Raw genomic sequence first — 27,003 nt, 5'->3', positions numbered from 1 at the left:
ATCCCACAAAACGGTTAGTATGTTGCTTCAAAATTAAAAAAAAAATAAGTTAACAAATTTAATTTGGAAACAATAAGTAGACTTATTGTTATTAATTTGTTAAAAGTATATATTAATTTATTATAATTTATAATAGTATATAAGTACATTCTGCTTCACTCTAAAAAACATAGCCCGATGCGTCAATGTTGTTCACAATTGAAAAACAGGGTTCCGTATCATTGTAGCGAAATTTTGCGAAATATGGCCTTCTTGTTTTTATTGAACATCTACTATAAAATATATAGTTTTAGTTTGCATATAAATCTAAGATTATTTTTTTTTTAATGTAAATAACTATTTGAAGAAGTTTTGGTATAAATACAATTTATGTTCACACTTGCTCTGATTTGCTTAATACGGCAACACTATTCCTAATCAGAATAACTTTTGGGAAACTGCGAAAACTCAACAACAAGTATATAAACAGCACAAGATATAACCAATCGTATCGCAAATATCACATTTAAAGCGCAAGGTGCAGATTATTATTTTCAAATTACTTCTGTAATAGGAGAAAGTAAATATATATATTTTGTGAGCATAAATAAATAAGTAAATTTTGTTCTAAATAGTAAGAAGCTATATAAAAGCATTTAAAACTATGCAATGGCAATTGGTTACATTCAACTAAAGCACGATTCCTTTATTGCAGACTCTTCGGAACAATTGCAACAAGTGCTCGGCATACGTAGAAGTGCATAAGAAGATAGCTCTTCCAACTGGCATAAGTGTAAAGGGCTTCCGGGGAAAGTTTCATCACGGACGTGTTTGGTCTGTTGGATTATTTCGACATTGAAGAAATGGATTTCTGGGCGCTTTTGACAATTGTCGTACTAACGGTGTTCATTATGAGCTGTTGTGGATACTGTTGTTCCTCAAAACAACGTGGAACCGTATTGGCAAGTAAGTATGGCAATACCAGGAATACAGCCAAGTTGAGTCATAATATATGCATACTAAATCGGGGAATTTGATCGTTAATATATAATTATTAATATAATTTGAACATACATTGACGCTCTTAACAGATTTTTTTTTTTTGTTTTCGTTGAATTGACGGTTGAACAAAGAGTGGTTGCAAATTATTTTCTTATCACAATATACTTTGCACAGAATTTGTTTATGTAGACTTTCATACATATGTATATACATAAGTGAGTATGTTGAAGTTTGTACATACTTTGAAGGTACAGCTTTTTGGAGATTGATCACGTTTCTTTGTTCCCTTCATCAACGTCTTACCGTAGTAACGTCATAAATGGGGTATACATATGCTGATGCACATATAGATGTATACATATATCTCATAAGTATTTGTGTAATTACATATTTAAATGCATTAAGAGCTGATATAAACATAATTTTGTTAGCATATTGGATTTCATCCTAAGGCAAACAAGAAAGGAAACGCAAAAGTTTAAAACATTGCATCTTAATTCTGCTTTCGTTTTTTAGGTAAAATTGCGAACTGATACCACAATGCGTTGGCATGCCCATTGACCAATTTTTGAATTGGTCCATATGCAAACCCGATGTACTATCCTTATTATTAAATTTAATATTATTTGTTAGACTTATTTCACTTTTGTTAGTGTTAAACATATGGTTAGTTACATATATGGGAGATGTGGATATGTACTCGCCTTTCTGATTTTCTCTCAAAAATGTATGCTAAGGACAAACATCGCCCACAAATTTTAATTGACAAAGTTGGGTGGTCAATAAAATTTGTTTATGGGTGTAGCAATGGGCGTATTGCGAATATCTGCATCTGTCTAAAAGACATCGAACAATCTACGCTGCCTCCAGGGCTAAACAGGTGGACCATTAACTATCTGAGCGGTCGGTAATCGTCCGTACTATTTCGAGATCGAAATAAGATGTTAAGAAGAATTAAACTTGGGTTCCGCAGGGTGCTGTCCTCTCCCCGCTAATGTTTAACTTCTATATTTCGAAACTCCCACAAACAATGAAATTGATGGTATGTGTTCGAAAGTAAACAGCTATCTCACCGATCTTTCTCGCTTCTTCTATGCAAGGAGCCTGATACTCTCTCCCATTAAATCCACAGCGACTATATTCCCGAACTGGACTAAGGGGTAAAGACTTGATCTTAATATCACAGTCGATAGCATTAAAATTCCGACTGTCAACAACTCTAAGACATTAGGTGTTGCACTCAACAGCTTAAACTTCTTTACTTCGCATACGTCCCCGGTTATTGCCAAAGTACAGAGCCGTAACAAAATCCTCAAGTCGCTAGTAGGTAAAACGTGGAGAAACGATAAGGAAACCTTGTTCGCAACATACAAGGAAATCGGTCGGCCGATCATTAACTATGCAGCACCGATATGGCTTCAGACGTGCTAGAACTCTGCACTTTGGCTCCCGTTGAACACCTAGTAAGGCCTGCATGCTTCCGGTTAAGAAATACAATGTATTAATCTCCGAGCAGTTTCTGTTGGGATGGTTTCTGCGAAATACCTGCAGTAATTTGCTCGAAGCGGAGCCTCTCCTACGAGCATCAAGATGTCATTCCTTGATTACGTCGACGACAAAGACCCGGGGTCGGTTTTTTATGGGCCAAATTTTCAATGATCTCATTTTTCATAAAATATTGCATATTATTCTCAACCTTTCCCCAAAAAAAGTCAAATATTCCGTTACTTTCGAAAATTTTTTGTACTTTTGGTTTTGATTTTTTTTCACACGGAGCTGAGCTCTTATTTTTGAGTATTATTTATAAAACTTTCAAAAAACGTATTTAAATTAGTGAAGACAATACACTTTTCACTTTCTTAATTTTTTTTTTCGTAGATCGTTGCAATAACGGCGTTTGATACAATGACTTAATTATGTGAGCACATGCGACTAGACCAACTGCGAAACACTTTAAATTTTTTCGCCAACCACATTACTAATTTCTCTGAATTTGTTCTTAGCAATTACGAAACAGATAACAAAAACTTTTTCCATACCATTATACAAATGCAAAGTTACTTCGAGGACTTTATATTGTGAAACGTTAGTTTGCCATGTAGCGACTTAATTATGTGAGCACGAGTGTATATAAATGATAGGGATGAAGAGACGAGTTGAAATCCGGGTGATTGTCTGTCCGTCCGTGAAAGTAACTTGAGTAAAAATTGAGATATCTTTATAAAACTTGGTATCGTAAGACGGTTGGTATTGCAGATGGGCGTAATCGGACCACTGCCACGCCCACAAAACGCCATTAATCAAAAACAAATAAATTGCCATAACTAAGCTCCGCAATAGGATACAAGACTGTTATTTGGTACACAGGATCACATTAAGGAGGGGCATATGTAGCTAAAACTTTTTATTAAAAGATGGCGTGGTCCCGCCCCTAATAGGCTTAATGTGCATATCTCCTAAACTGCCAAAGCTATAATATCAAAATTCACTGGAAGCAAATGTTTTTAGCACCTCTACCTACAGTGTGAAAATGGGTGAAATCGGGGGACAGCCCCCATACCCCATATAACGGTACTGTTAAAAAATACTAAAAGCGCGATAAACCAAGAACTAAACAAGTCATCGACAATAAATTTTCTCTCTGGGATGGTATGAGATGACTATAGGAACCGCGTTCAAAATAAGTCAGTGGGCGTGGCACCGCGCACTTTTAGGGGAAAACCCACATCTTGGGATCCGCTTAACCGATTTCAATCGAATTCGGTACATAACCTTCTTTTCATATTTCTATGTTATAGGGCGAAATTGGACTACAACCACGCCTATTTCCCATATAACACCATTTTAGATTCCATTTGATTCTTTCACTTTCCACTATGCATATCGAGCAACAATGATTATATCGGGGTAAAACTTTGCGTGAATAATACGTTTAAGGTATGCCACCTTGTGACCAAAAACTATCTTAATTGAACCAAAACTGTTCAAGCCCCTAGGTGCTGAATATGTGAACTCCAGTGCCTATAGTTGACTTTTTACCGGAAATATCGGTCAACATAGAATAAGGCGGTAAGATCCACAAATAAATCTAAAACGAGTATACCATTTGACTTTGCGAGAGTATAAAATGTTCGGTTACATCCGAACTTAGCCCATCCTTACTTGTTCTATGTTATAGTGCGAAAATGGGCGAAATCGGACTACAACCACGCCTATTTCCCATATATCACCATTTTAACCCATATTTTACTAATTTTTTTTTCATTTTCAACATCAACCACATATTATTTTTTATTTATTTACCTTTAATGTCTCGAATAAAAAAAGATGTTTTCATTCTATATTTTACTTTTTAAGGAAATCTACAGAGGCGTACCTATTATATTCGCTTTCAACTGAAACAAAATAGCATTCACGCAGTCATTCTAGAAGTAATTGACAGAAATCGCAATAAACATATAAAGTACTGTTATCAAGCATGATTGCATAGTGACTAGTATATGAATTAGAAATATTGCTTTAAATCTGAAATTTATATTTATTTCATAATCAACTGCATATCCCTACTTTTTAGATGAAACTCGCGCCCGCACAGTCTCGAACTCCGAATCATGCCCAAATTGATCATGTTAGAAGTTCTAAAGAAACAAAATTCACATATATTTTATTTCTAATTTACATTGATTAAAGGCTTGTCTATCGAACACTCTATCTTATCTAAACCTAAACCTCGCAGGGAGGCAGGGATTGGTTCACAACAAATTGATAGCAATAGTGTGCTATTTGAAAATAGAAATCTACATACAAGGTGCAATTCAAAAGTTTCAGGACTTTTATTATAAAACGAATTATATTTGTTTTTTTTTTGAAAAATTTATTGGTCGCCTTCAAAATAGTCTCCTTTCGCCTGAATACAACGTTTTGCACGTTTAAGAAGGTTATCAAATAACTTTTTTAGGTTATTTGTCGGTATAGCGTTGAGGATGGCGGTCGTCGCCTTTTGGATGGCATCAACGTCAGCATAGCGGTTTCCTTTCATGGCCAAATGTAGTTTTCCGAAAGGGTAGAAGTCTCACGGTACCATATCAGGTGAATACGGGGAGTGGTTGATAGTTAAAATTTGATTTTTGGTCAAATAATCGGCCGCATGCGTCGATCGATGAGACGGTGTATTATCGTGCAACAAACGCCAACTTCCATCTTCGCGATATTCGGGCCGAATGCGACGAATACGTGCTACCAAACGCTTCAAACTTCTTTGTGGACAATACCCTTGGAATCATAAAAACAAATCAGCATTGTCTTCATTTTTGACTTCTCCAGGCGCGATTTTTTGGGTTTCGATTCATTTCTCATTTATGTCCTCACGACCACTTTAAAAACGTTTAAACCACTCGTGAATACGGCTACGGGATAGACAATCATCGCCATAAACTTGTTTCATCATTTAATGAGTTTTGGTAAAAGTTTTACCAAGTTTAAAACAAAACTTAATGTTGGCTCTTTGTTCGATGCTCATTTTCCGACCGACACTACAAATGTAATGTCACATGTAGCGCGATATCTCAGCTGTTATACAAGTCAGCTGTTATATAAATTTTATACGACAACACTAAAGAATACACAATTGAGGGATAACAATTTCAGACAGATGGCGCCACTAGAAGCCGCGTTGTTTAAAAATTCCTTTGTCAAATTTAGTCGAGACACAACGGGCTTTGATCATTTATGTGTGCGAAAAAGTTTTGATTTATTTTTTATTTTATGAATTAATTGAGACATTTTTCGTGGCAAATTAAAAGCTTTCTCGCAATAATATTCGTAAAAAGTTTTAAAATATTTTATATGAAAGCTATTAAAAATCGCATTTATTGCGGAGCAGCCCTAATATAGCCCATTACTCGTATGTGTGTGGCTGTATTTTTAATGTTTTTATAACTTTGAACTTTTGAGTAACATCAGTGCGTGGCTAGCTCACTTGTATTCGCGATTTCACCACGCCAGACGCGCGCAACCAAGAAGTTATACTTTGTTTAATTAGCGCATATACTGTTTAAAATGGTTTGGATCGGTGTAATTTGGCTCCCGATTTCTATATTCGTTTTATTTTTTCTGATATTTCTTGCAATTTGTATAAAACGTCGCCGTACTGTCGTGACCCAAAGAACATTGGGTAAGCTACGTGCTCATTTTGTATAAAAGTGCGTTATTGATAAAAAAATCTATGAAATTTTAGCCCCTATTATGGCTTTTAACTCAATCCGTCAAAAAAATTTCGGTAGAAATTTTGTCAAACTTTAATTTTTTTTTGTATTACGTTTTTCAACTTCTAAGAAGCAGTTCATGAATATAATATTTTTGAAAAATATTTATAGAAAATGGAAAATGGGTAAAAGGAACTATTTTATTCATAAAATCATTTAAACTGCATTCTTAATAACTATCGGCAGTTAGTAAATGGAGAGTTTGTTATAACCTTTTATAGTGTTTTCTTGTTTGAATCTACGATTTTAAAACTTTTTAACTTAACTTTTTTTAAAATTTTATTATAATCGGAACATTTTGCAAAAGAATATAATGTTTTCGATCGCTCAAGGGTTATTGTAACACCCAAAGCTAAGTGATATAGATATAGGGCTATACCTAACTATCAAAATGATCAGGATGACTGAAAAGCGAGCAGCGTCTGGATGAGAATAGGACATGTGAAAAATTTCTGGTCGATATCTTAAAAACTGTTCCTTTCTCACCAAGACGCTGCTCGTTTGTCGGAACCTCCGATATCGGACTAGTTTTCCATATATCTTCCATATAAACTGAAAGATCGAAATCAAGTACTTATATGGAATGCTTGGTCATTTGACGAGATATTTTCAAGAAATTTGGCATGCATTATTGTCTAAGGCAAGAAATTGTTCAGATCGGACCACAATAGCATATAGCTGGCATACAATTGAACGATCAAAATCAAGATAAAGACATTTTTATACTCATTTATGCTAAAAAAAATCCACCGGTGTGGGTATTATAGCTTCTGTGCTACCGAAGTTAACGTTTTTTCTTGTTTTTTCATTATGTTGATATACTCGCACATGCCGCTGAAGTACCATACAATTTTCAGCTCTATTCATTGCTTACTTTGTCTGTAGCAGCCGTTAAAGTTAAACGTGTTTTTATGGGCTTGGCAGTTTTCGTTTGTTAGAAGTTCTCTTACTTGTTTGTGAATTTTTGGCCAAAAACAACATTGCAACGATACGCTAGCCTCCATATTCACTAGACATGCATAATATCGAATGCGAATTCTTTTGGAGGCAACACCATTAGTTTAGGCAAATGAATAAATTAAAAAAAAAACCAAAATTCCCGTTATTTTTTGAAGGGATAAAATCGGTGTGGACTTGAGTAAAAATTGGGATATCTTAATGAAACTTGGAACACGTGTTCCTTGGCATTAAAGTGAAGACTATGGGTGTAATCGGAGCACTGCCACACCCACAAAACGCCATTAATTGAAAACCTATAAAATGCCACAACTAAGCACTAAATTAAGATATAAACCTGTATTTTAGTACAGGGGATTGCTGTAGCAAGTGGCATCTGTGGTCCAAAAATTTTGAAGAAATGGGCGTGACCCCACCCTCCAATAGGTTTAATGTACATATCTACTAAACCACTAAAGCTACAATAACCAAAGCTTAGGACAAATCCTATAACTACCCCTATCGACTGTGTGAAAATGGATGAAATCGGATTATAAACCCGTCCTCTCCCCATATAATGGTTTTGTTAAAAACTGCAAAAAGTGCGATAACTCACTAACTAAACATGTCAGAGACATTAAATTTTACACCTAAGATGATAGATAGATAGATAATAACGAGGTTTGCTCCGCGACCTAAGGTCTATTGTGCCCTCTCCTCTGCCATAACGACATTGATAACTTCCAATATACTGCAAGTTGCCAATGTGGCGATGTGATCCTTATTCGGAAACATGGATTCTAGGACCTTAACACTGCGTCTGCAGTCTATCAACAGGTGTTCGGGAGTTTCCGGCTCCATGTCGCAGAACCTGCAATTCGCATAAGAGGCTCTGCCCAATGCGAAATTTTTAAACCAGCTGAGGTTGTAACCACCCAATACTTCTCCATGTCTACCTTTTCCTCCGTGAAAAGCAGCTCCTTTATGGTATGAGGACCAACCGCCAAACACGGTTCCGGTTCTACCATTCTAGTAGAAGCTGCAGAGCGGGCAAGTTCGACAGCCAGTTCATTTCCGGCTATATCCAGATAGGATACATTTCGTTACGCCCTTAAATACGCTGTTTAGCCGTTCTATGCACTCCTCCACAAGTAGCGATTTAATCTCAAATAGAGATTGTTAATAGTGCTGTTTGGCTATCGCTGAGCATGGCGATACTTTCGTTGCGATATGTGCATTGGAGTTTATCTCTACACACCTTAACCGGTATGAAGTTAGCGTTAAGATACAAATGTGTTGGCAGCGAGCCCTGTGCAGCCTTGCTGCCTCCGGTGTTGAGGAGACATAATCACTGACATTTCTGAAGCATTGCTGTTTTGCAGACCTAATCTCTTTATTGTAAAAAGTTAGGTTGCACCTAACGTCTTTTGGTTATCGTCTTTAGGCGATGATGAACTGGTTTGGCGCACTTCTGTCTAGCTACACCTCCCTACTAACATTCAAAAGATAACAAAATCTGTGTTCTTAGGAATACGTCTGCGAGGGATTTGCTTAACCTTTACTTTTAGTGCGAAAGTTATGATTGTGTGATCTAACATGGACATTGTGAGATGAGTCCTGTCATAAGGTCGTTACACAAAGTGATGTCTAGCACCTTTCTTTTTCTTTGTAATAATTCAATTACTACTAATGATAAATTCCAAAAGAGACTCCCATTCCTTGTGGTGGGCGTTCGCGTCGCATACTAGGATAAGGGGCAGCTTGTTGCTTCTGCAGTAGTCCACTAGGTTATGCACTGCCTCTGAGGGTGTGTCTCCCCCGGAAAGTAGGCTGCTGCCAGGACGAAGTCCGCATCTTCGGTGTCCTTGGCCTGCACAGCGATCAGGTCATGTGTTAGGAATTTTGAAATACAGAAGAAATCAATATCGTTCGGAACTACTACATGTCGAGTGGTGCAGGTTCGCCTGGTCAACTTTCACATTGGCCATCCAGAAGCTCCTTTGTAGTGGATAGCACTCCTCTTGTACTCCTGTCTGCTCACTGGGGACTCCCACCATGGCCGCAGCAGTAGCAGCCTGATTAGCGGTACTAGCGCCGGAGCGAGTGGCTTCCTCATCAATCAGCATTCTTTTATTAGTTCTGTTATCAGCAAGTCGTATGCTTCTAGGTGCTCATCAGGCGGAATCCCTATTACAGTATGAGTTTGTAGAACTCTACGTCTACACAGAGGTTTAACATCCGTCTGGATCCTCGACTTTACTGTCGACCACTCGTCAGGCAGAGGTATTAATGTCCTCGTTCTGATTCTTGACGACTCCGGGAACAAAGTCATAACGCTTGCCTGCACATCTGGGGAGAAAAATCGTCATGTTTTGCATTGGTGAAATCACATATCTCCGGATCTACTCGACCAATTTCAAATTTGGTAAATAACATAATCCTGACGATTCTATATTACGTTGTAAAAGTGGGCCCAATCTGACTATAACCACGCCTACTATTGAAGCACAATTTTAAATTCCATCTATCTGACTTTTTCACTTTTCAGTATACAAATAAAGCACCAATAAATATATTCGTAAAACTGTGCAAATAGTAATCCATCTCGAGTCTAAAAATTACCGAATATGTAGAGCCCAGTTCGTCTGGCTGACTTTTTCCCGAAAATATTGGTCAATCTTGGTAAGATATGTTATTCAAGATGTGTGAGATATTATTTTAATAAAATTGAGAGAGCGTATTTTTCTAATAATCCTTGTGCCTAAAATGGATAAAATCGTGCGAAAAATTGCCTTAGCCCCCATATATATAACTGATATTCTGGTTTTTGAAACATCCGGCTGATTTTACCCCATATGTATTTTTATATTTATGTATTTATAATATTGCTTCAAAATATGTTCTCAAGTATATCTAAACAATGTCAAAAATGAATGCAATCAGCGCTTCCATTTCTCTGCCCCCAATATACTCTATATAATCATTTCTGACTTTCGACATGACTTTAAACCGTTTAGGTTGGTCAAAGTGTGTGTGATATTTTAATGAAATTTAGTGGACTCGTTTTCTTAAAAGCTATGCAATTATATTAATGGTTTGGCACTCTATATAAATAAAATTGGTCTTTTCCAAACCTCATATCCCTAATATAATGAATTTCAATCACATCAACTCAATATTGTATATTAAATTTAGCCTCTTCGGTTGAGTTTATATAACATATATGCCATTTGAGGATGATTTAAGTTTAATTTTCGCTGACGGGAAGTAAAATGTAGTTATAAAACTAATTAATTGTATGACCTACAATATAATATAACTAACTGGCTTATAAAAAAAGAAAAACATAAACCTTATGAAGAAAACATGCTTTATTTATAAAATTATGACAAATTGTGGTCAAAATAATAAATTAAGATACCTTGGCGAAGCAAATCTTTTTTGCACCTAGTCTTGCTTTTCCGATCACGGTTTGTCGGGCAGAAACCCCAACCTGCCTGTGAGTGACGCTCATGCACAAGAGGATCGACAAGCATAGGTTTATTGTGGATCGCAGATATACTTTCTTTGATATCCCTCCTCAAAGTGGGCATTTGAAAGCGTTCTTCCAAATGCTTCTATTAGATTCATTCCCATTTTTTTCAAAAAAGTGGGACGATACTTTATATGAAGCTTATTATTTGTTTTTAAACATTTATAGAGCACCCATGAATTAATGAATGATATGATTATGATTAATGAAATTAAATAATTCAATAGCCCGTAGAACAGGCACATTGGCCAATGTTTTGTTTTAATTTAAAAAAAATTTTTTTTGCCATTGCATGCCACACATCGACTCCTCCCTTAGTTTTATTGTAATAATGTATTATTTCTGGGAGATGGACATCATTATTCTTGTAAAGCGAATCGTGAAGCGTTGATAACATGATCACGACTTTCTTCTTCGTTGATCTTGGTGGGTAGTAGGACAGAAGAGGCAAACATAACAGTATTTTTTTCTCTGTTGGTTAACTCCAAAAAAAAATCTGGTCACCTTTGTTCTTTCGCGTCGTGCCAACCATGGTCAATTCCTTCTCAGACAGAAGTTTAGCTAATGGTATACTGGTGAACCACAAGATGTTTGACCTACATAAACCATGGCTTTCAACATTTAACATAGCAGCTTTCAACATCATCAATATTTTTATGCCATATTTATCATGTTTGGATAGTATATACATTTTGAATGCACAACGCCACAATGTGATCAAAAAGTTCACGAACTGGAACTAAGCGATTAGTCGCACGACATTTTTCACGAGTATCTTTATCATCAAATCTTAGACAATTTGTCAAAAACTCGAATCCACAATGTGACATCGTAGCTCTAAAAAGCATCACTCCAGTAAATCTATTAAAAATATCTTTCGTATTTATATCATTCATTTTAAACCTGCTAAGTAATAAAGTCCAATTAAAGCTTTTAACGCACTTAAATATGTGGGTTTTACAAATGATGGTCTTCTCTGTCTTCTTCGTATTGGTACCCTTTACTTTTTCTTACGCTCTTTTTCTACTTCTGCATTAGTATGACAGACAATTTTATTAAGTAAGTTATTTCATCGTATAGATAAAGATTCCAACCTGGCTTTTCTCCGCTCTACTTGTATTTATTATTTTTTCTTTTGCCATAAAGAACTCTTGGGACATCAAAAACTTTTAACATCCCTTGTTTCCTTAAATTCTGAGATATCTCTAGCAAGGTCGTATCATCATCGCTACTAAAGGCATCTTCATCCATATTTTCTTGCCCATTTGCACACTCATGATGAAAATCTTCTATGATTCCATCAGGTTCATCATCGATTTCTTTAATTTCCGAGCCTGGAATAACCAGGTCTTCCTCGTCACTCGATTCTTGATTTATTATATTATCTATTTCCACAATATTCAATCCCAATTTTTCGCGTCATAAACTAACAACACACAAATTGACATGTAAAGAACAAACTTAGCGCGACCTAAAAAAAAATAATATACAAACATAGGAAAAAAATACGGTTTGCGCACCGAGTCAAATTTGTTCAGACGGTATATATAATATTTATTAACATTATATAATATAATTCGGTAAAATAAATGATGGATATTGGTATGTTCCTTCCCACAACATTGATATAATTAATATAGTGATCTGTGTCTGTTAGATTGATGTTTTTTATATGTTAAATATCAGGGATATGAGACAAAATATAGTAATGAAACTAAGCAAAAAAAGTCTATGCCAAATCAATTCGTTAATATTTATTGACGGTGTTTTTGAATAATTGATAATAATTATCAAATTCTGAATATATATCCTCGCGCTTAAGCCTTGCAAAATGCGGAAGTATAAAATGTTCGATTACGAATTTAGCCCTTCCTTACTTGTTTATAATAAACATATGCAGCCATCTCGAAATATGTCAGACGCTTTTATTTCTTACGAATTTCCAGTGTACGTATACAGTCTCTATAAGAAATCAAAATAATCTTGGAGGTGTTGTACTGACTGACTTCAGGCTAAATGAGTCATATCTAATCTGTTTTTACCAAAAATACAGGTGAAATAATGATAAATCCGCTTAAATTGACACGATAACAAGCTGGAATTGTATAATTATACATTTGTGTGTTTGTATGTGAATGTATTATATCTAAAGCAATACATACAAACCTTAAACATTATAGGTACATATGGTTGTATTCATGTCTAGGGTGTTTTTTGGAAGCAAACTATAATATTATACTTGTACCTATATAGGTATATTAGAAAAATAGTTGGCAAACTGTAAATAAGCGAACCGATAGTCTATGCTGATAACTGTTACTACTGATTCGTTAGAAATCAACATTCGGCACAATTGGGCGCAATGGGCTTCCTTACAGACAGTTGCGATTTATTTAAATAAAAATATTCTATACTTTTAAAAAACACGCGTCACATATATATAAGGTGAATTCCATAGTAAGTAATTAGTTTTTAAATAATGTCAATATGTCCATGAAAATAGCGAAAAAAATACTTCAAATGGCGCTGAGAGTCTGCAACTTTTACACAGTCCAAATTTATCTTATAATGTTAATATGTATGTCCTCGAATCGTAAAGCAAAACAAGAATGTAGTACTATACCGCCAAAAAATGAGTGAGAATGTATTTTTTTCTATAATTTGAAAAAAATATTTTTCTTAGAAAGCACCTTGTAATCACTAAGGTAAAAATCTGATTGTGAACCCCCATTGGCTGTTTGTCTTTCAACAATAAATTAAAAGAATGTCAGTGGATTTAATTTAATCTTACGCTCTCTTTACTGAACAAGTCTACCGAAAACTAGTTTATTTTAAGATATAAAAATGTGTAACGATCGGTATTATGAAATATGGGCGTCAGTTTCCTTTGTTTTTGTTTTCATTTGTATAAATACGCAATAATATTTACCTTTACCTTTGCAAGGTAACATAAGTTACATTAAAAAAACCATAAAAAATGTCAACTTTGCACCAAAGCTAAAATATCCTTTACAAATAAAAAACTTTTTCATACAAGAACTTGATTTTGAACGTCCAGTTTGTATGGCATATATGCTATATTATACCGATATCGGTGGTTCCTAGAAATAGGCAGCTTCTTGAAGAGGATAGGGCGTGTGATAAATTTCAGATCGATATCTTAAGAACTTAGAGACTAGTTCGCGTATATACAGACAGACATAGCTAAATTGACTCAACTCGTCACCCTGATCATTTATATACACATATATTTTATAGGGTCTCCGACGGTTTCTTCTGGTTGTTATAACCTTTGTGGCAAACTTAATATACCTAGTTCAGGGTCAAGTAATCCATATAAGAGCCTACTACACAAATTCATGCAATGACAGGAATTTTCACAATTGATTTTAATTTATATACATATGTATAGTAAAGCAATAACTAATTTGGTCATTAGCATTTAATTCCCAATGAAGAAAATGTGCCTATGAAACCCTGTAAAGAGTGTTAAATTAAAAATAAAATAAAATTTCATCAAAAAAAACGACAGAAAGCCAAAATAAGTTAATTTAAAACAGGAACAAGAAAAAATGTTTATTTCCGTTGCACTGAACCTATAGTGCCCCTCACATGGCACTATAGCATATAAGTGATCCAATCAGAACAATTTCTTCGGAGCCCGCATTATTGCTTTAGGGAATAACTCATGCCAAACTTCGTGAAGATATCTCGTCAAATGCAAAAGCTTTACATGTAAGCACTTGATTCCGATCTTTCAGTTTGTATGGCAGCTATATGCTATTGTGGCCGATAGCGGCGGTTCCGACAAATGAGCACCTTTTTGCGGAGAAAAAGACGTGTGCAATTGACATCTCAAAAATTGAGGGATTCGTTGGCGTGTATGGTATACAGACAGACGGACGCGGCTAAATCGACTTAGCTCGTCTTGCTGATCATTTATACATACATACATACACACATGTATTTATTTTTTAGGGTCTCTGTCGTTTCCTTCTGGGTGTTACGAACTTCGTGGCAAACTTAAAGTTAACTGTTTCGGGATAAAAATAGTACACACAACTGACAACTTCAAATTCACATCTTCACTGCCTCAGCTAATTGACCAGCTTGAACATGCCATAACCTAGTGTTTAAATAGGTAAGCGCATACCACTGTAAAGTTTTATGTGACACTTACACTCGCGGTTAATGTTATAAACGAAAAGCAGATCTCTTTATGATACCAAACAAGTGGTAATTTATTTGTTATTACAAAGCATTCTAATTTTAACACTTGTTTAAATACTAATAAAGATAGCCGTGTAGAATGATGTCGAACGAAATGATTGTAGTTGACGGTTACAGGATTGCTGACGAAACGAATTGTAGCGCACTTGATCGTGGTCGTATCGATGTGTGTCATCGTGTGTGGTGGTAACTTGTGTGGTGACATCCTGTGTAGTGTTGTCGTATTAGGATGTGTCATTATTTATGCGGATAGAGCGGTGTACTTGGAGGGGGGAGTTTATAGTCATTTAAGCGCTTAGAAAAACATGAGATTGCTATAAAATTCTTACAAAGTAATTTATTTATTATAAAAATGTGGCTTGTAATTTATTTTATTTGATGGTCAACTTAGTCGTTAACTTTAACGTCGACATGTTCATATGTATGTGTAAATTTTGGTAAATGCATATGGTATTTTCCCCACATAAGTACAGTTATACTGAAATTAAATCACACAGGGGCCTAGAACTAAAAATTGACATTTAAACACAAATTTTATCATAACAAATTGTCTTAAATAATAATCCTATCAGGTTTAGTGCAGCAGATAACAAATATTTCCTTAAGGCAGCAAGTAACTAGTGAAAATATTTACCAACTTTGTTTAGTTGATCGCAGACATTGGCGCGCAGAGGGCGTTCGATAAACTAACCAACTAAAATTATTAAAAAATTGTATTGTAATAATGACCTACTATCTCGGTTTGATATTAATTGTGTGTGCAGTGATATTTTGTAGCTTCTTGGTGGCCTTGTTGGGTGCTTTAAGACGTCGGCGTCTACGCGCTTTGGCTGACCAAGAAGCTCAACTGTTAAGCGAAGCAGGACTTAACTGAAACTTTTTATAAAATATATATCAATAATAACAAAATAAATTTTAATATTTGCCCAATTATCTACATAATGCATAACTAAGTAATTACACTGCCTGTCGAAAAACATGGTACATAAAAGCCTCAAGAGATTTGGTGAATACAACTATTTCTACTTATTTTTTAATTTATAAATTCTGACATTTATTCATTTATTTTGTAATTTTAACTCCAGGTCTGTGCTATTCGAATTTACTTGTTTTTCAACGATTGATAGTTATCTGTCGACTTTCGATGCTAAAATCCTTAATTGTTTCTAGTAACTTAAATTGTAATATAATTTCCTCTACTATGTATATAAGTATGAGTACATATGTACAGTGAAACCTCCCTTCGACTGAAACTCGTCATCGCCCAAGAAAGATTTCTGCCTTTAAAACTCACTAATTTATTATTGAAATTAAAAATTGTCGTAAATATGGCTCAAACAGGTATTATTATGTATTACTTCAAATGTCCAAACTCAAAAAAAAACTTGGAAACCGTCAAATATTACAAATAGATTTCCAAAATTTGCGACGCAATATATTTTTAAATTTTAAACAGCAATCAAAACAGTTTAGTTTGAGGAAATTTCATTACTCTATTCGGAGCCGTATTATCCAACTGTACTATCATTAGCAATAGTTTCTAAATTTGCGTCAGTTACAACATCCAATTTGAAGTCTGCGTTTTGGGTGCATATATTATTATCTATTGCGACAAAGTCATACGGACTAGACTCTCGGAAGGTTTTCGATAATGAAAAAATGCAAGCCAATTTTACCACCGGCAAATTTCCATTCCAGCATTCCCTGGCTTCTTTTATGAGATGTATTGTCTGTGAAATATTTATATTTTTTTAGCGACTCTATGCTTGCTAAGATATCTTTAACTTAAAATATTCGATAACGAATTTTAAAATTTTTAATAATACCTTGATCGTGACAAATTGAAGTCGAGTTACCGGAAAAATATTATCTTAATATTTAAAGAATTTATCGAGGGACGAGAAATAATAATAATTTTCTATTTTGCAACTGCATGATTTTGTCGAAATCATTCAGGTACTGTGTCATCCATGCCTTCTTGTTTAACTGCCAATTTACTGGAAGTTTTAAAATATCAATAGACGCAAAAGCTCTTGGACGTACCGCGTGCCGCTTCCCAATAACAAGAGGTTTTTCTTTTTTTGCCGGCCATATTCGAACGAAATAGGTCAACTTTTCTTTCGAAAGTTTGCCTCTACGAAAAAGTTCGTATTTTATAGCCAACGTTTTGTTTGGCCAAGTTCGGTAGAAAAAAACTGTTTTGTCAACATTATAAGTATCCCTGGTGAGAGTTTTTCCAAAAACTGCTGTACATTTTGCATATTAACCGCAGCACTTTAACCACAAATAAAACAAAAGCTTATGTTATTTCTAGCTAGACATTTTTGGAGCTAGCCGTTAGAAGTCAAAGAATCATCGACGCCGAGCTTAAAGTCGGATATATTTACATAGAATTTTGTATATATAATTGGATTAAAAATTTTTAAACCAAAATACATTTTTTAATTAATATTATAGTAAATAATTGTACGCGTCCGCCTAAGGTAGGATCATTTGTTCTAAATATTGCACTTCAAATTTGGTTCAAGAAAAAATGTCCTCTCAAAGGCAGTGTCCGTCTAATAGAAGCATTCGTTAGGACAGGTTTTTCTGTATATATGTACATGATTTTATAGAACCTCTGAAAATAAGAAAAAGTACTTCGCACTAAATATAAACCCCCGCTTCTTCGATCCTTATGTTTTGATTGGCGGAAACGCCTTTGGCATTCGTATGAAGTTTGAGCGGAGTATGGGTTTTAGTTTATAGTATAAAAAGTCTACATATGGTATATAATTACTGCTATTGAAAAAGTTGTACAATGTTTTGGAAAGCGCAAGTATTTAAGTGAAAAATGATTTTATGGATATAACTGCCTGCCTTTATTTTTGGTAAGTTTGGCAATAGAAATATTTAAGGATCATCAGTCGTATTTGTCTAGAGTTCAGCATAACTTTTACAGCCAGTTGAGTCGTAGCACTGGCTTCCGTAAAAAAAACTCTGCATACCTTAGTTAACTTCCCAATATTAATGACGAATTAACATCAGTTCTGTGTGATAAAATAGCAAATCGATTATGCAGGATGTGAAACTACATTGCAATTCTTCTCACTTGAAGAATTTATTATAAACAAACAGTTTTTTTTAAATACATTTTATCAGTTCTTGCTAATTCGCATTAATGTCGTATAGATTAAAGCCCAATATGTGTGAGTACTTGAGTTGTCGAATCGATATATTGCGATAATTCACTGTGAACAGATATACACATAGTGCGCGCAAGTGAATTTTTTATTCTTCACAGAGTTTCAGTTGAATATCTCTCCTCTTTGTTCGCGTTTTTTCTCCAGTTGTTTGTGAATTATTACTGTTAAAAATTTAACTACTTCATTTAATTAAATGTGAATTTGTGCTGTGTAACATGTTTGGTCATCCGTCGGAAGAAAACCACAATATAGTCGTTATAATTTTGGCAATTTCATTTTTTGTTGCGACCGCGTTGTTGCTCTTTGTGCTGATTTCAGCTTATTTAAAGAAGCGTTCCGAGAAGATGAAATGTCTTCAAACACTTTTTCCAAAAGGTTTGTGGCTTTATTTATTACTTGTTTTGTTATTCAAAATTTTTTTGAAAAAAGGGAAAACAGGTCGGGCGTTTTCGAACATTACCAATTACAAGTATGTATACTACAGAAATTACAAGAATTAACAGAATCAAATGTCTCTGATTTCTGTGATTCGATTATGATTATATATGATTTAAGCAAACATATTGTGACTATTACGGACGTCAGAACAAAATCGAAACGAGGATACATTGCCAGAATTAGCTAGACAGCGAAATTCGTAATTGCCAGAATGATCGAGTGGCGAAGTTTGGTTAACGATCTTCAATGTAAGAGCTGTGGATTGTTGCAACCAAGTCACAATAACAAACTGCGTGTATATAGTTTTGTTTCGATATTCTGCTTTGATTTGTTGTCTAGTATATCTTCTTTATTCAATTTAGACAACTCACACTATATTTTTGCGATATTATAACTGAGAAAGGTTCTTTAAAGTCGACAAATTAAGTATGGCTGTCGATCAAAAGAAAAACTTTCTCATCGTAACGTTCATCACTGGTTACATTCCTCTTTTTTGCCCATTTAATTTTCTATACAACTACAAATAAAAGGGTTTTGCGTATTGTTAACAGCAATATTTAGTGAAAAACTTACGCTTTGGTCAAAATATTTCTGAAAACTATATTAATTTCGGATTTAGTTCAGATATGAAGTTTATAAATATCACAAAAAATAAAATGTTCGATCCGAGAGATGGCGCTATTGTCGTAATACCTCTTTAATCATACCTATCATAATTAATATATAATATATCGAAATTATTTTACGGACTATTTAGGTTTATATTTAGTACAAATCGGTCTAGTAAAACTTTATTACTTTTCTAAATCGATCAATGCTTCGCTGCAGGGTGTTTCCTCTTTACACATATTTACAAGCAATAACTCAAATTGCACTCAAATCGATTTTCACTCAATATTTGCCGATAATGACTAAGTAACTAGCACTGGTAAGCGGCTACTATTGGGCGATTTCAATGCCAACTCATAGGTGTTGTTCTTTATTGGCTTCCCAAGTGTCCAGCGCTAACCTTAGAGTTTGATTTGATATATTTTATCTTTAGCAATTGTTTAAAAACTCATAAATATATTCAGAGTCTAACCATTAGCAGTCAATAGCTCGTGCCATGCAAATAAACTTGATTTTGTTTTTAATTGTCGTGAAAAATAGTTGATGAATTGTATACATATTCTTCTGAGTGAAAAATAAACAAACACAGCAAAACATTATGTGGACCGGTATGATTATTGGTATTGTAATGGGTTCCTTCGTAGTCGCATCGGCAATTACGTGTTTATGTCTCGGAATTTGCTATAATGCGCGAAAACGTCGAAATATGCACAACAACACAACGTTTCCGAGCCGTTAGTAAAACCTTTTATTCTAAACTTAGTTAATAAATATTTGTGTATGTGTGTGTGTGTGATAAAATTGATTGATACTGAGTCAGGGCTAAAGCGTGTACTGATAGTGCCATATGATAAGGTCCAACGGTTGACAACTAGACAATTTGAGTTCAAGATATGAAAAAAAGCTCATAGGACATAAAACATTCTGTGGGCTGTGTGTATTGAATTTTGGAAATTTTTTATTTAAAATCGCGCCGAAAATACTAGAAAAATCATCTTATGATTTTAAGACATTGACTCTACTTAAAACGTGAAGAGCTGAAAAATATTGTGAAATAAGTTATTCAGAGTAATAAATTAGAGTTTTAATCTGAATAGTGTTAAGGCATTTTTCTGAGTGTGCAAAGCAAAAATAAAAATTTTAATATAATAAAATAAGGATTTTTTTTCAAACGTTAGCAGAAAACTTCCAGAATATGCTATGTAACAGCCGTGAAATGTGTTTTTGTTTTTTAATGCATATAATGTTTATGTTAGACCGATTTACATGCGAAAAAACTGTTTTTTAACAGAATCGAATTACCTTTAAGAGGGAATATTCTGAAATATAGAAAAACTAAAATGGTACTCAGTTGCCAAGGGTCAAGCGCCAGTTGTCTAACGGCTACCATACTGACGCTAGTTGCCATACACAATAGGAGTGTTAATTTTAATGTCAGAAATTAAGTTTTGATAAATCAATCAATCTGAATCAATCTCGAACCATAATTATGTATACCGAGTATCCAAAGATATCTTTAAATAACTATTCCTTTTTTCGTCGTGAATCAAAAATCTTCGTCTTACAATCGTTGAGACATCCGCTATGAAATTGTGCAAAGAGAAGAATTTGGTTCCACTAACTCGCCTCAAAGCCAAAATGGACAAATATTGTTTCATGCACACCCTAGTGCTCTTATCTATTCCTGATTAAATTAAGGGCACTTCCAATATTCCATACATTGCTTTCTTATCGTTCAAACTATTACTCTTGTTTATTTTGGAAATATACTTCTTCAGTTTTCTATAAATATTTTGCATGCAATCATGGATGAGCTGACAGCTGCTAGATTGCAATTGATTTTTGGTTTTATTATAGTGGCCATATGGTTTTACTGTGTTTTCGAGGTGTGTCGTCGGCGAAGACAGCAATATCAGCAGTTTCCCAATGTCTCTAGTAAGTGAAATATTCGAAACATTGTTTGCCTTTATACCATAAATATTTCGACAAAAATTCGGATCATCAACTTCATCACATATTCGAAAGTTGATGAGTCACACATGGATACTTTCCTATTGTAAACTGAAATTTTATTTTTATACCCAGTTATGTATCCGCAGCATACTCTTATTATTATCTTATCAGATTAGATGGTATCTAATCTCAGCCTATTGCGATACTGATTTCGTGTACAAAAACTGAATTTGAATATCGACAACTACAGTTAATACGCATAATTTCTCCAGCCTGTTTCACAGTCTTCATATTGTACACCGTAAAGATGATCGCTGTAGGCTTTGCTATTTGTCTAGCTCTGCTGTTCCTCGGGATGTTCGCTTTAATTGCGTTGGGTATTTCAGCATACCATAGAAGAAACTATCAGCAACGTCTGCGGTTTCCGAAACGTTAGTATCTGCCTTAGGGCTTATTGGTTTATCTTAATCTACAATTAAAATTGTAATTTGATTGTCAAAAACACGCTTTCCAAAAAGCGTTAAAAGTACTACATAACAGTGCAATAAATCAAAAATGTCTGTGCTATAATCGATAATGTCGATTATTTATTTAAAATATAGACTTTGTATATCATTAGATTGTAAACTATAAGTACGCGATTACGGGATTAGGGAACACTATTTTTTTAAGTGTTAATGAATTAATTAATAGAATAATGAATAATGAAGTCATTGCTTTAAATCCGTTAAAAAAATTATACAAAATGTGCAAGTGTTGCAAAGGCAAAATATGGTATACAGAGACCTCACATTTAGTAAAGAGGTATGGGAGTTAAGTTACTAAATAAAATCTGGTATGAAACTTCAACATTTTCCAGTGATTACAATTAAAATAAGTAATTTAATTTCGATAACTAATCGATCACATACTACGGAAGCTTTAGTAATTTAACGCAGAATATTTTGATGATGACTTGATCATACAAATTAAATAAAACGATATTTTTACGCGTTTAAAGGTTGTGATTTATCGGTTTTTTCGAAGAGCATGCTTGACAACACCCAGTGAGGAAAATTAACTTTTAGTCTTGTTTCTTTTTTAAATCATAAACATTTCAAATCGATTTTATTAAATAATAAAAAACGGATCCATAATCGAATTTCGGTTATAATTTTTCTTTTTTTCTTTTCAAAATTCTCAAAGTCATCGACTTCATGAACGAAAATTATAATGAATAAAAGTAACGTTTTCACTTGTAATATGTTTGATTAGAAAGAGATAATCTGCCATACGAACTGATCGATCAAAATCATGTCCTTGTATGGAAAACTTTGTATTTGTGAAGGGTATTATAGTTTCGATGCATTCGAAGTTAACGTTTTTTTCTTATTTTATTATGAAATTAAAAAAAAAATGGAAAATTTGGATACAGTGATTACAAAAAACAGCTAGTATAAGCTATATAGCTATGTAGCTATCAAAAGCAGAATAAAGAAGCAAATAGAGATTGCATAGAATGGAATTATACAGCACTATCTTTAAGCGTTGACATGTTTTAGAGATCGGAGCGCAAACATATACTAGGTGCAGAGGAATTGTGAATTCATTGAGATATATAAATATGTATTTTTATGGATATATGAATTATGGTGGACCAAAAAAACTAAACTTTTTCCCTTTATATGCATATTTTCCTATATATGTTATATCTGACCCTATATGTAACTCGATTTGTTTTAGGTGATACAAACAACCGTTGAACAATATTACTATACTCTGAGAGTATAAAAAGCATTTGGGATTTTACACATCTTATTTACGCTTATTCGAATGCTTATCTTTTTGTTGTTTGCTCTTGTCTCTATCGTCCTCAAGTAGGCCTAAATGAGTGTAATAACAGTCCTGATAACAGTTGTTTACAGTCATTTTGCGACTGTGATGTTAGAGGCTGTTTCTTGCTAATTGGGGTTGCTAAAACCGAAAATGATAGTAAAAATTTCACGTGGGATTTTTTGTGTTGTAGTCACGGGGTGTAAGGGTCAAAGCACCAACATTTACTAAAATGACAAAAGTAGCTGTACGTAATGGTCTTAGCACATCAGTCGCAAATTTTTTCTTCAGATTTGTTAAGTAGTGTAATTAACACTTATAATTTTATTTTGCAGTCTTGTTTCTATGTTCCCTAATTTATTTTCACAAAGCTCACTTATCCATATTAGGCTGCGTTTAAACTAAAAAACTTTGTTTACTTAGTAGCGGCAACCCCTGTCTTGCCAGTCTCTTTTCCACAAACTTCGTGTTGTCATTACTAAAAGTTGTTGCTTTTGACAACATGTCAGTCATGTGTGTTTTAATATCTTATATTATATTACAATAATTGTAAAGTTTATCGAGAATACAGAGATAAGTAGTTGCACAAGGAAATTCCCATGAAGAAGTTTTCAATTGAGCTCTAAAAATAAAACAAATATCACAAATATAGAATTGGTTAATTATAAAATTATGTGAATTATAATCGTTATTGTTTCTAATAATATGCGTATTATCTTAGTACGTGGATATTTACGTATAGGGGTATCTTTTGCCCTCGTATTATCTGACATTTTACGGTTTTAGTGTATTTTTGAACTCCGAATTTATTAGATACTTGCTTAGTCCAACATTGCAGCCGAAGTATCGTTTAAAAATACATATACTTGTATATTTCAACTTGTGTGGTTTCGAAAATGTCATTTACCACACATCATATAAATTCAAAAGTGCTTCCAAAGGTGTTAAAGATTATGTTCCAATCACAATGGCTACGAAACAGGAGATATCTGTAATAAAAACGTACCTGATACTTGACAATAGATAAGATAAAGGTACTTTGTTAAAACACTGGAATATATATTATGACACTGAAAAGCAGAAATTGCAATTTCATGTTTGCATTTCCATTATCTCTACACTAAGTCGTAAAAAAGTCACAAACAACTAATAATACCATACAATTTTATTCGTTGCATTTTACTTTCCCACATTACAGATAATGTTTATTATTTGATATAGAAAATTCTGGCAAATGGCAAACTAAATTATATATTACAAACAAAATAGAGTTAAGAAATATATTTTAGTGAGCAATTTTTGAAATAGGCTTTTTTTTAAGTATTTAAATTATTAAAATTTGAAATATATAATATGCATACATAAATACTATGTAAATAAAATATAAATACTATTTAAATATTATTCGATCATCTAACCAAACAGGTTTAAGAATGTTGTTGGACTTATGTATTCTTGAGTAGAGTTGCCATCTCTTTTCTTTTTTAAATCAATTAAAGTTAATGAAATACTACAAGCCAAACAGGTTTTTAAAATATTTTTCAGGTAACAATTTTTTGAAGAGTTGTCACCTGTTTAATTTTTGTAAATACAATAAAATTTGTAAAAAATTAAAAATTACAAACCAAATTATAGAAATATTTCTGTAGGATAAATTTGTGTGAAGAGTTACCAGCTGTTAAATTTTATATTGAAAATTATGAAATATTACAAACCTAACTGGTTTAAGAAATATTTCTGCTGAAGTAATTTTTGGCTTGGAAAATGTTAGTTAAAACATTTATAAAATTTATAAAACAAATTTAGTAGTAAAACATTGGCATTAAATGACAATTGAGTCATATTTGACGTTCATAGAATTGCTATAGTCTCAAAAAATTATGTATCCCAGTTCCTACCTGGAAAATTTCACTTCTGACGTTCGCAATTTGTTTTTAATGCGACTAATCTCAAATAACTCACTCACTCACTCTAATGCACTAATACACTACTTTAGATTAGGTTATACCCACCGGCATTTGCTTATTTACTACGCCAAATATTTAGATCTTATCGGCAGCCTTCGACGTTATCAATTTCATTCGCGTAATAACTAACTTGGGTAGCATTTGTTGCAATGAACATATTCTTTAGTACAAGTTCAACTTATTCTGCGTTAAGTCGCTTCTCCGTGTTGTTTCAAAATTATCTTTTCTTTGTTAGATGCAAAAAGAATGATTGACGGCTTAGCTTTCACCTTGTTTATAACATTTTTTGTATTTAGTTTAGCCGTTTTGGGCGCTTTCTGTTTGCGTGGACACAAGCGGCGCATAAACGAAAGATGTCCCAATAAAGGTGTGTTCATCAGCATTTAAACTATCAGGACATATTCATTACACAGTTGATAAGTTATTATTATAGAACTTGTAAAAGTGACGTGCAGATATGATAACACAAATATATATCCGTTTAAAATATCAGATTAACGCCTACTCTTATCAAGTGTGATTGGGTACAAATACTTTTATGAGCTTCTTGTTTTTGCGTAGTTCCTACAAGTGGCTCTCAACACCATGTTGACCTTCATATTGTCATTAGTTGGTGCGAAGTGCACTTAGTCGCTGCGTAGCGCTTTTTATTATTTTGTTCTTGTTCAAACTCTCTTTTTGAATTGTAGCACACAGCTTAAATATTAAAAATGGAGGCTTTTGTCATTGTGTTCATTATAAATTTTATTATTCTCATAATAATTTTAGTATGTGTAACTATTATTTGTCCGAAAATACGTGAAACACGCAATAGAGGTCGCATACTAGCTGGTAAAGTGCTTTTTGATTTCAGCTATTCAGTTTCTGCTGGCTTCCACGAATTTTCAGCTCTGTTTGACATTCTTTAGTAATTTTTGTTTATAGACACTACTTAGAATGTGTGAACGCTACAAAATCTAATCTCAAATGTATTTATAGCAAACACCATACAATAGCTAATTTGTATTTATCTACTTTTATTGCAGCACCCGTTGTGGTGACATCAACTACACATACAGCACCTGGCGGTTACCCGGTAACACAAGTGCCGCCGCCCAATGCTTATCAACAGCAGCCAATGTATCCACCATACCCAACGGCAGCAGGGTAAGTCATTAACGCTTCTGCCAGCATCATATTCTTTATATGCAGTGTACAACAATTACACGTGCCACAGCGCTGCATATCCAAACCAAATTTAACATATTCTTTTTCATAATCCACAGCGGTGCCGGCCAAATGCCTATGCCGATGCCAAGCGCCCAACCGCCAATGCCTGGGTAAGTTTTGTCGTACTAATTTGTTATTGTTGATATTTTTAATTATTGTCATCAGCTAATTTGTAAAACATTTATACTTGCAGCATGCAACCTTATCCACCAGCGGTGCCTGCAACGAATTACAATCCGCCCAGCTATGAAGCCGCCGTAGCGGGTGTAGGCGTGGCTCAACCAAATACTTACGAAAAGCAAGCGCCCTACAATCCCAATTACAACGCATACTAGAGCTCGACCGAGCGTAGTTAGTTTTACATTTGCAAAATCGCTGCAAATCGTTGCAGTTTTGATATATACCTATTATACATATATACATAATTAATAAGTAAGCCATATATTGCGCGCATGTGCTGGTGCTGATAACGACGAAGAACTGGTTTTCTGCCAAAACGCGATAAGATTTGTTTGCAAGCACTTGGAACGCACGAGTGTTTTGTTATGGAAAACTTGGAAGTAGCCATTGGTGTGAAATCCAAAACAAAGCAAAGCAAATAAGTGAACTGCAAATTCAACTAAAATAAAAGAGAATCATTAAAGTAATTTAAATAATTGCATTGTTTAAGCATGGTACGTACAAACTAATTTGTATTTTTTAAACTTCCTCTCTGTATAATAAAAAAAGAACACAATTTACTTAACCAAATGTCGCCGAAACGTCAGAAAAAAGTATTATGATAATATTTATTTACATTTAATATAATATTGTAAAATTCAAATTGCAATACACAATGAAATACGAGCAAACGAATCAATAAAGAAATGTTTATATTTTGTAAAAAA

At 33.9% G+C, this 27,003-nt stretch overlaps 1 protein-coding gene across 12 annotated transcripts; it reads left to right on the top strand.

Annotated features, from left to right (window-relative positions):
- The first annotated feature begins 376 nt into the window (after positions 1-376).
- Positions 377-27,003, top strand: LOC106624968 (vacuolar protein sorting-associated protein 37C). 12 transcript variants are annotated; one of them, XM_014244808.3, is made up of 5 exons: positions 377-517; positions 695-945; positions 25,933-26,053; positions 26,173-26,226; positions 26,310-27,003. In XM_014244808.3, exons 2-5 carry the CDS (start codon positions 843-845, stop codon positions 26,449-26,451), a joined length of 420 nt encoding a protein of 139 aa, XP_014100283.1. In that variant the 5' UTR covers positions 377-517; positions 695-842; the 3' UTR covers positions 26,452-27,003. The 12 variants fall into 12 exon arrangements, with proteins under 12 accessions (XP_014100283.1, XP_014100277.1, XP_036218529.1 ...); XM_014244802.3 differs by having other exon boundaries at positions 408-559; XM_036362636.2 differs by having other exon boundaries at positions 437-576.

This window comes from Bactrocera oleae, chromosome 4 (genome assembly GCF_042242935.1).
Source record: "Bactrocera oleae isolate idBacOlea1 chromosome 4, idBacOlea1, whole genome shotgun sequence".
NCBI classification, from domain to species: domain Eukaryota; kingdom Metazoa; phylum Arthropoda; class Insecta; order Diptera; family Tephritidae; genus Bactrocera; species Bactrocera oleae.
This window is presented reverse-complemented; position numbering and strand designations above follow the sequence as displayed.

Bases quoted from the DNA above. Each gene is read 5' to 3' on its own strand.
- LOC106624968 (XM_014244765.3), top strand. From the start codon at position 19,774: ATGTGGACCGGTATGATTATTGGTATTGTAATGGGTTCCTTCGTAGTC. The intron at 26,054-26,172 runs GTAAGTCATTAA...CATAATCCACAG, and splicing joins CCATACCCAACGGCAGCAGG to CGGTGCCGGCCAAATGCCTA. The intron at 26,227-26,309 runs GTAAGTTTTGTC...TTATACTTGCAG, and splicing joins GCCCAACCGCCAATGCCTGG to CATGCAACCTTATCCACCAG.